Below are 10,935 nucleotides of genomic sequence, written 5' to 3' on the forward strand. Positions count from 1 at the left end.
TGCTATCTCCTCTCTCAAAGTCAGTCTTTTTCACAACAAGGCCAAATTAAACACAAATACTGGATAATTAAAACTAGCTTAACTCACCTATGTCATCATCACTTGAAAACTTTTCTAATGCATTAATTGATCTGAAAACCTGATGGGTCAGGTAGGTTTCCCAAAGCAAGGCTCAAAAGAATTCTAGAGTTGTCATTTTTGTTGGACTTTTTGGGGGATAGGAGGTGGGGGGGGGCATTTTTTGTTTGGTTGTTTTTTTAAGAAAGAACATGAGGAAAGTGAATAAACCATTCAAGAACCAAGCAAAGAACGAACTGCTCTGGAAAACTGAAAATATATGCTAATATATCAGCAAATTCTGACGTATTATTGGTAGTCAAGAATTTATTGACCCCTGTAACTTGGAAGAGATTTGAAGAATAAAGTCTGAAATTGTAGAGAAAAAACCCAGACCTTTGTTAAAGCAAAAAGTGTGCCTGTAACACAGGGACACACTAGCCAATGATACAAAGGGCATTTCAGTTAAAAGCAGTACTTTCTCTATTTAACTGATGCTTGGTCAAACAGTCCTTCAAATAAAGCTGTCAAGGAACAATGTTTATAAATACAGATTTGTCATGGTTGTAATGAGTAGGAAAAGTTTAAATTCAAGGGGTTTTTTTTGTATTTGAGGTTGTAGCAACACCCCAAAAAACACTTACACCTATTACTATTCATGGCTAAATAAAGAAAACATCAGAACTGAAGCACGCAATGGATATTGTCTGAAGCTTAAAGCATAAATTGAAACCTCATATGGAACTTTATTAGCAGCTTCTCCTGGTGGCATAGGACGGCTTTCAATGCCGTCAACAGGACAGTTCCTGACAGACACTCAAGGTAGTATGACTGACTGGAACTTACATATCTTACTTGGATCTGCTGTTTCACCTTGAAATGAGACTTGGTAAGAATTGCAGCAATTGTCTCCTTTTTTTTTTTAAAGGGTAACAAATAAGAAAAATCTTCAACCGACTTTGAGCCATTACATATTTACAATATATTTTAAGACAACCACTGGAATACGGTGGGGGGGGGATGGGGGTGGAAATCAGCTCTGTCAAGAAGCTGATGATGATCAATGACTGACACAAACTCCTGTTTAGCTAATTAGAACCACTGATGAGCAATAATGATGTGAGCTAAGAATATTCACAGACTTCTTTAGGATGAAAAATGGAGTGAAGAGAGGCTGTCAATTTGTGCAAGTTTTAAGCTTCAATCAGTTTTCCCATGAGTACTACCTATTTTAAATGCTTAACACAGATGTATTTAGGTACAAAGATCATCGAGATTCAGCTTCCAACAAAAATAAGAAACTGAGAAAATACTCTTAAGCTTAACGATTTTCCTGTGTTCCGATTTTTTTCCTGTGTTCTGCTATACTCTACAAACAGGACAGGACAATTCTTTTTAGGTTTGGCACATTTTTAATGGCTTGTCAAAAATGAAACATTAGACTATAGAGAAGCATTTAGCCATGAATGAGAATATGCATTACAAAAACCTTAAGATTTTTAAAAATACAAGTTTGTTAAAGTGTATAAATAACCATGCTTCCTAAAATCTTCAGCAAAAGAGGTCGGAGAAAAGAGGCATCCTACCACAGGTCTTAACCATTAAGGCAATTAACTATTTGTCCAGAGAAAGTAATTCAGAACAGTATATGTCATTGTTACATCAACTAAATGAAAGCAATTTTAACTACTCAATTGAATTTGCTGTTTACATGTTTCATGGAACATGCCCTTCTTATAAACTGCAGGATTTAAAAAAAAAAAACAAAAACAAAACAACACACACAACATCTACAAATGTGGTCTTAAATAGCTAAGAAAGTAAAGGTTACACTGCTGCTAACTTTGGGCTGCACGGTAAAACAACAAAGGCTATATTTTAACAGAATACTTATAGAACTAAAAATAAACTGCTGCTAGAAATATTGTTACTTTTTAAAGAGGTATCTTTCAATCTAAAGGACTGCAGAACTAGAAAGACTACAAAATATCAGCTTGTGTGATGCAGCATTTGATTACCACCACTCCTGAACTTCCCAGTATTTTACAGACTTACACAATGGCATACGTTCAAGTGTTGGTGCTAAATAGATAATGAATTACCCACGTGCAAAGTGAAGTTACAGAGCACAGACTATCAATGTTACAGTAAATATAGCTCAATATTGTAATTTACTCTGTACAGCCACATCCCCTCAGCTGCACACTCTATCGTTAGCAGAAACGGAGCCTATGCCATAATCTTCCAACCAGAAACCTTACTGTGTTCCCATACACCTCGAGATAAAAAATAGAGCTAAATAGTTTTCATTTAATAGTTTGTCACCTCAGATCCTAAAAGATCCTTATACCTCACAATAAATTCTAACTGATGCATGTAATTGTTCTTTTAATACTTACAAATAGTGCTTTTAACAGAATTAGACAACACGTAGCAAAAAATAATTTAAATTGATACCACACAATTTTCACTTTTAAGACAGTGGGTATTTTCTACAGCAGAATTAGGCATATGTCTAATTTTGTTTAGTTACAGAAAAAATTAAGAATAAAATAAAAACTGTAAAATGAAATTATTTCCTTAGTAAATTATTTATAGGGTTAGTTCTGTGTTCCATGATATGTACCAAAATGGTAAAGCATCATTATAGAAATGTAATTTTTCTTGCATCTCTAACTTGATTGATTTAATTCATTAGATGACTTAAGGCCTCTTATTTTTAGCCAAGTACCTACAATACTAAACAGATTTTAACAATAGTGTAGTAAAAAAAAGTGACACTTTTCCCTAATACTTTTGTAAACATTTTTCATCTAAAATACACAAGTCTCTTACAGTATTCAAAATATCAGCACTTCAGAACAGACTGCTTTAACATCTGCACATCACCAGGGTTTCCCCCAAGGATTTTTAAATGATGCCTGCCTGTGCTGAATAAAGTGCTAACTTGCACCTTGAATTTCAAACTGTGTCCTGAGCAGCCATCCAGTTGGTACAACACCAGCTGAATTCCCAGAGGCCAATGTTCAATCAGGCTTGACTGCAATTATCATGTCAATATTTTGTGCTCCGATATGCAGATATGCACACATGCAAGCTGCATAATACCTTCTTCTCCATGGAATGTTGACTTATGTTCAATGTTCTGAGAATTTTTAATGAAACAGAATATTAAACTTTCATCAACTGTAGAAAATCACAATTATTTGACCTTAGATAGAAAGGTTGTACTCTTACACTCTAGTATTTCACTTAAAGTGGACAGAAATAACTAGGGAGTCAACTTTATTTTAAACTCAGAGTGACAAAATGGTAATGGCTTTTAAAAATGTGTTAAATCTTGTTTACTTCCTTGTTCTCCTGTCATCCTGTTTCCTATTAATTTCTGCAAGAAAAAAATAAGTGGTTTAAGAAAGCTTCTGCAAGGTATTTATCAGCCCTTCAAAAGATGCAAGATACCTTTTTTTAAATAATTTTACAATTAGCATGAGCAATCTATATTGCTCATTCATAGAGCATATTTGGATATCCTTTTACATAAAAAGTACTTGCAATTTTTAGTACATCTGCATATTGTCAGTCAGTGAAGAATCTAAGTCAACCTATTAAATACTTCTTCCATGGTTTGATATTCACAAGATGCAGCAAACCGTAGCATTATGTTCCTGTGGTTACCTTTCCAAAAATTCCTTGGTTATTTCTGATCAGTTGCTCTCAGCCTCGTTTTTATCCATTTGTACACCTATAGATAGATGGAACTCCCTGAGAATAACAAAAACAAACCTCTCAATCACTAGCAGAAACATTCAGTTGCCACTGCTTCTTTAGCGGGGCCTGAAACGATAAACCCATTCTCACTCATTGTCAAAACTTGCGTGACACATCACTCCTGGAATTTAGGTATGGGAAAAACATGTATGTAAGGCAACCTTGACAAATGTAATTACCTGCAAGAGTATCATCTAGCATAATTCGCCATCTACATATACCAAGTTTTATATGACTGCCTCAGTTTGATCATTAATGGATACTGCTACATCTTCCTTCTAGAAGAAAGGAGTCAGCTAGAAGCTGTAGAGGAAAATTAGTCAGTTGACTTGTCAAGATTTCATGTATTGTAAGAGAAAAGTCTTCAAGGAGAGCTCTCAAGGTTTACCAAAATATTTCAGAACTTTTCATACTTTCATCTGAACTCCAGCTCTATTTGAATTTACACATGCACTTACCGTAAAAGGTACTTTCTAGCATTTTTTTTCCAAGTGATCATCAAAAAAAAAAAAGGGGACCGTTTCAAAAGGCAGTGAACTAGAAATAGAAATGTTCTTTACATAATAGTGAGATCAATAGTATTTAAAGTAGTTGGAAACTATACTAACATGAGTAGTACTTTTACAACGGCTTGTTTGAAAATACCTTGAGGCTTTTACATATCCCAAAGGCATTTCTCATTTGCACAGTAAAGATAATTTTTTGTTTATATCTGAATATTAAAATGGGAAGACAGTTACAGTTATCCAGCAAGAACTGCAAAGACTGCTGAAAAGTAAAATATCATTGGTGTATTACAGGAATCAACAGCACAGCCATAAAAGGTACCAGCTACATTTTTACAATTTTAGGGCAGGTGAACTTCTATTTTGGGACCATAAAAGCACTTCAAAATAGCAGACAAAGAACTGAAACCTACTATTAATTCCCCATCTATTTCCCTCAAATTATGCTTTTACATTTTTTTTGTTTGAGAAAAGGATACTATATGGAATTTTCTAATGCTACAAACATAAATTACCCAACTCTATGGCTAGTACTGCCCAGTCAATCTCTCCTTTTTTCTTTTTGCTTTATCACACATCCATGACGTACAAGGTTGTAAGTGAATATTTTGTCCTTGCAGTCCTGCATATTTTTATTCCTGTCACTGTAATCTCCTGAAGAAAGACTGTCTGCTGCTTTCATCAATTTAAAGACTGAAATCCACTGGACTTTACTGTTTGGTTCATTTTACATATATGATCTAGGATAAACATCATTATGCATTCTCAGATTCTGTCGGCTTCCATAAGGTAGATGGCTTCTGATCTCGGGTAGTGTGATCTCAGTACCCAACAAGGACTTGGTGGGCACTGAAAATTTATCGGTTATGGAATTTTTGGTGGAAAGAACACATGAAAAATGAAGCTATGTATAAATTAGCAGTATGCATGTCACAAACAGAAAAAAAACAGTGGTTTAAATCCATTTCATTCTGGTTTATGTGTCTCAAAAGCTCCATGCCAGCCAAGATGGAAAATGTTATCAGCTTGTATACAACTGGGTCAATGTTACTCCTAATATAAGTAAGAAGGGGAAAACATCTCTAAGAAGACCCAAGCTGGTTTCTATCAGATTTCAGTATAAAGTCTCAGTTTCTTCCTCTTGTCTGATACAACTGCATAAACTACAGAAAGACAGACTGTAAGCAGCACAGATCTCCAGAGTGACATGCTTCAGGAATCCTTTTACTTATAACTGTTACTTGGTGACCCCATCATTTTACCCTTTAAATCCATGTATTTTTCCTACATTGACAAAGCCAGAAAATAACTTCTCCTTTAACCTTCCGGTCAGCAGCAGTGCTAGGCAACAGATTACCTGGAAATCTGATCAACATATCGGAACGGAGATAAACTGACACTGTAGCAATATAAAAAAAAATTTACTGAAATAAAGTAGGAAATAAGACAACTTTTCTGAAAGGATGAGAGTATGAAGAGATACAGTGATGAAACAGAAGCTACTCCGGAAAAGATTATAGGAAGTTGCATCTGGAAAAGTTAGGAGATACTGCATGCTGCTATAGTTTGGTTGTGCACAAGATTCACAAGCAAAGCTAGGCTAGATTGTATTTCCAAAGCAGTAATTTGACAGTTCTCAGGCAAAAGACACGAGGCTACATCAGTTAAAGATAAAAATACACGTTCGATCTGTTAAATCAAAGCTACTCCAAAGTTCACAGGCATCATTAATAAAACTCATATACTGAAAGGGTTTTATCATAGAATCACAGAATGGTTTGGAGGGGACCTCCAAAGGTTATCTTGTCAATGGCCCCCTGCAGTGAGCAGGGATATCATCAGCTACAGCAGGTTGCTCAGTGCCCCTTCCAACCTGACCTTGAATGTTTCCAGGGATGGGGCATCTACCACCTCTCTAGGCCACCTGTTCCAGTGCCTCACCACTCTCATTGTAAACAATTTCTTCTTTCTATCTAGTCTGAATCTCCCCTCTTTTAGTTTAAAACCATCACCTCTTGTCCTGTTGCAACAGGCCCTGCTAAAAAGACTGTCCCCATCTTTCTTGTAAGCCCCCTCTACGTATTGAAAGGCTGCAGTAAGTTCTACCTGGAGCCTTCTTTTCCTCAGTATGAACACCACCAACTCTCTCTCCCAGCCTTTCTTCATAGCAGAGGTGCTCCAGCTCCCTGATAATTTTTTGTGGCCCTTTTCTGGACTGTAAGGACTCCGGAGCTGTACAAAGTACTGCAGGTAGGGTCTCACCAGAGCAGAATAGAGCAGCAAAGTCATTTCCCTTGACCTGCTGGCCACATCTTTCAATGCAGCCCAGGATACAGTTGTCTTTCTGAGCTGCAAGTACATTGCTGGATCATGTCCAGCTTTTCATCCACCAGTACCCCCAAGTCCCTCTCCACAGAGTTGCTCTCAATTCCTTCATCTCCAGCCTGTACTGGTACCAGGGGTAGCCCTAACCCAAGTGCAGGACCTTGCACTTGGCCTTGTTGAACTTCATGAGCTTCACACAGGCCCAATTCTCAAGATTCTTAGGTCCCTCTGGATGGTATCCTAACACTCTGGCATGTTGATGGCACCACTCAGCTTGGTGTCATCTGGTTTTGTCAAAATCTACTCCAAGATTCTCTGGGATAATGATAGCTCCTAAAAAGACGCTGTGAAAGCAATTTTTCTTTTTTAATTCCGTAACTCTAAGAAGCATGAGAAAGGTATGATACAAATGGATAGCCCTGAGTTCACAAGACATCTTCTAAAGCATTAGTGTTCTCATAAAAGAATAGAGGACATAAATTAGAAAGCCACCTTAATACAAGTACGTTGTCTTGCTTTCATGTAAGAGCACCAATCACCAGCCTCCATACAGAATGTATCTTTACATATATAAAAAAGCCCAATGTGCATACATAGACTATGCCTTTACCTTGGTATATAATAGACTAATATTATACACCAGATCTTCTGATAGGCTGAACAGTACAGTAAAAGGGTTTCACAAATATTTCCTATCATTGTATAAAAAAAAAAATTCACATTATCATGCTTGTGGTCATCAAGGTGTTATCTAAGAGCCCCACGTTCATTTTATCAGTCACGATAATGCATACACAATTATCAGTTTTGTTCTAAATAAAGTATAAAATAATTTAAAGCAAGAAATAACTACCAAGCATAAAAATATTCTTAGACATGAAGGTTAAAGGGACAGACTGTATTTATATAAGTACACAATTCAAGAACTCCAAATAATTCACTGTATTCAGCAGTATTTAAAGGCATGCTGTCTAACACTTCTATGATTCAATTTGTCCTAATAGCCTGATTGCTTTTAATATGTAACATGAATCAAAAGTGTTAATAAGCCTGAACATCCCTGTTTCTACCTTATTTAGTTTAATATGTAAGAGCTAAAATTTTCCATATTGTTCTGCTATCTATAAAATCAATCAATAAAATGTTAAGGCAAAACAATTTTTTAATGTTTTCAATATATTTGTGCTTATGTACATGTAATGTATGTTTACATACATTAAACACTATATTCAAATACTTTAAATAGTTCTTGCATTTTTTTGTTTTAAGAATGAAGATGAATACTACAACCACTGTCCTCACTAAAACACGACCAAATTTTATCATGAAACAAGTCAGTAAGAATCTGCATTTCAGCATAAAAAAGGGATGCTGTAAATCTGCTCTCATATGAGAACACATCTTCCTTATATATTAAAATTATTGCCCAATTCAAAACACGTGAGCTACATCAAAGTAATACCCGTTCTAACAGCCAAGCTACTACTCTCTGCAGGTAAATATCCCAGTATAGGGCCGGAAGTTATTTGACATCGTAACTGGTGACTGCATGCAACTCAGGTAACAGCTGCTTTAAAACAAGGTGCATGTACTTACACCATCAATTTCTTCCGCAGGATATAAATGCTTTGGAATACTAGCTCTAGTTACTCAACCACACTGTATTTTTGGACAAAGTTTTCATTGCGTTATGCAATGCAGAAAATGAGACAACACAATAGTGAATACACTCCCAGATAAAGGACCTGATGCTGTATTTTCGGAAGTGGAAGAACATTCACTGATCAAGTCTAGACGGGAAAGATGTGAACAAACGAAACATGCCTTTCAAGGAGGTGCTCCAAAGCGCTAAGCAGGAACCCAAATGAGCTAGGATCCCTCCTGGATCTATGACAAGCTTCCCAAGCAACATTAGTTAAAGAAGTTAAAATCCACTTTTTCTTTAAATAAAAAAATAAATTCACTCTTTCATTTTACAAGAGGGAACTTGTGGCATACTGAGAGATAGAACAGCCAAATCTTCGACTGTAACAGAATCAAGTGTTTGAATTCTGACAGTCACATTACCACTCATTCACATTCTCCTTTTCTTTAGCCTACAAAAATTCTGAATCTATAAATAATAGCATCCTAAAACAATCAATCACATACTGTGATGATTAACTAACACTTACAGCAATCACATGATGATATGTAAGTACCATAAGGAAATCCTCATCATTAACTCCCTCCAAGGAGTAATAATTAAACTGCACAGTCATCTATTCTGTTGCCATGCCTCTGCCTTTCTCTTCTGGAAGAATGCAGATAAACATAATTCATTTATATAACTGTTATACAACCACTCATGACACCAGAAGATATCATTTATCTATATTTACTCTTTCAATAAAAAAGCAGAATATGCAGTACATTTACAATGCTGCAGCACAGCAACATCAGTGAAAACGGATTTTGAAATATATTTCAAATTGTATTGAAAAAACAAAACTTTCAACATATTCTAGGTACTTGTGACAAAATTTAACAATGGAATTTTTGTAATACATTTTTAAAATTCTGCATAATTCTCAATGTAAAAGACAGAAACTATGGTATCAGCAGGGAGGCTTTGTTTGGTTTTGTTTTTAGTATCATGTTACATCTTTAAACTCACCGTTCCACAACCAAGCTGACAGCTTGAGTAAGATCTGGACTTGACACCTGAAGATGTTTCCACAGAGACCACACAAATTCTTTATCAGCCTTAGAAACAGGAAAAAAAAGATACAAAAGTTAAATGCATGCTATACCTTTTATTGATGAAAAATTTATACTGCACATACTCAAAGGACAGTTACAAAACCACCTCTAGTGAGAATTGCCTACAATTCACTGTCACATGAATAAAAAAAAAAACATGGCCAACAGTTCTCTTGAATAAACAAAGTTTTAACCTTACAGAATTTTGAAGGAAGACAAACACCTACAATCAACAATAAAAAGGTACACGATGCAACATAAGGCCGCAGAAATCAAGATTATTCAAACAAGGATGCCTTTTGCTATATCAATTACCGGTACTTATAGCAGTAGGACACAATTTCTGTTAATAAACATTGAGCCCGAAATACATGGTTCAACATTAAGTTTTACCGTATGCAGCTCTTACATTTTATTTCAAAGCAGACAGTAAATCATTATTTTAACATATGCTCATATGCATTAAATGAAAAAATTCTGAAAAGATCAAGAAAACAATATTCTTTAAAAACACAATTATGAAAGTCTGTGAAAACGATGCCAACTGAAAAGCCTTTCCAGATTTCTGTTTTCTACTACACGAGTTGTTATTTTGCACTGGTGCAATTTTATTCCAATACAATTCTATTACTGGAAGCATCAATATTGATGTACTTATGTCACAAACCAAATATATTACACGTAATTACAGGGGATGGGGGGGAGGGGTGGTAATCTGCAGAAGATGAAGACAACGTGAACAATAAGAAAGCATAGGTACATAAACCATGGAGTGGACAAAATACCCTAACACGAAATTAGAAATCCATTAAGCCAAAAGCATCATATTAGCAGCTAAGTCTATTCAACAGGTGAAAATCAAGGGTGTGGAGCTTTGTCTGTCTTTTACTAGTTTTTGAATGATAAGAGAATTGAATTTGCCTGAGGACAATACATGATCTAAAAGGAAAACCCATACCCCTACAGTTACCCATTTCCCTGTTTCCTCCTTCTCCCAACCTTCTGGAACCTAATTTACTAAGACACCGGAAGTTTCATTAGCTAACCAGAACTTCATTGAAATCAGCTGAACAATGAAACAAAAAACCTGAGTTCCTATCTTCACCTCCACTGTTTGGTTTCTCCATAGGTATCCCACTTTAAAGTCTTCTTTCCTCAACTTCTCAAATTTTTAAGAACAGATTACACCTTCGCCCACAGTACTGTGAAATGGCCAAAAGCAATGGTCATCCAAGACACAAATCAGCTCAACAGAACTTCAAGTCTGACAGGCCTCACAAGAGTCAATAAAGACCACGTACTGTATGATTAGAGTATATTTCAGGAGCAGCAATTGCTTTTTCTATTTTTGCTATCTTTTCTTTGCATTTGTTCCCAATCAGTCTTGGCTTCTAGGAAGCAGATTTGAACTTTATAAGCAGTATCAGCTCCAGCACATCTTAATGTTTGTTTCTTCAGAACAAGATGACAACTATCTTCAGCATGATACCAAAAGATCCCTCTACAGCTAGAAGATCTCTATCAGTGTACTGAGTCC

At 35.8% G+C, this 10,935-nt stretch overlaps 1 protein-coding gene across 1 annotated transcript in view; it reads right to left on the minus strand.

The window, feature by feature from the left end:
• Nucleotides 1-9,401, minus strand: part of CNTLN (centlein, centrosomal protein) — a gene marked incomplete at both ends in the record, with an annotated part of 114,803 nt that extends 105,402 nt beyond the window's left edge. The window contains one exon of the mRNA XM_010134950.1: nt 9,313-9,401. Within this exon, the coding sequence (XP_010133252.1) occupies nt 9,313-9,401 (89 nt within the window). The remainder of the gene's footprint in view (nt 1-9,312) is intronic.
• Between the last annotated feature and the right edge of the window lie 1,534 nt (nt 9,402-10,935).

Source organism: Buceros rhinoceros, unplaced genomic scaffold, assembly GCF_000710305.1.
Source record: "Buceros rhinoceros silvestris isolate BGI_N320 unplaced genomic scaffold, ASM71030v1 scaffold4284, whole genome shotgun sequence".
NCBI lineage: Eukaryota > Metazoa > Chordata > Aves > Bucerotiformes > Bucerotidae > Buceros > Buceros rhinoceros.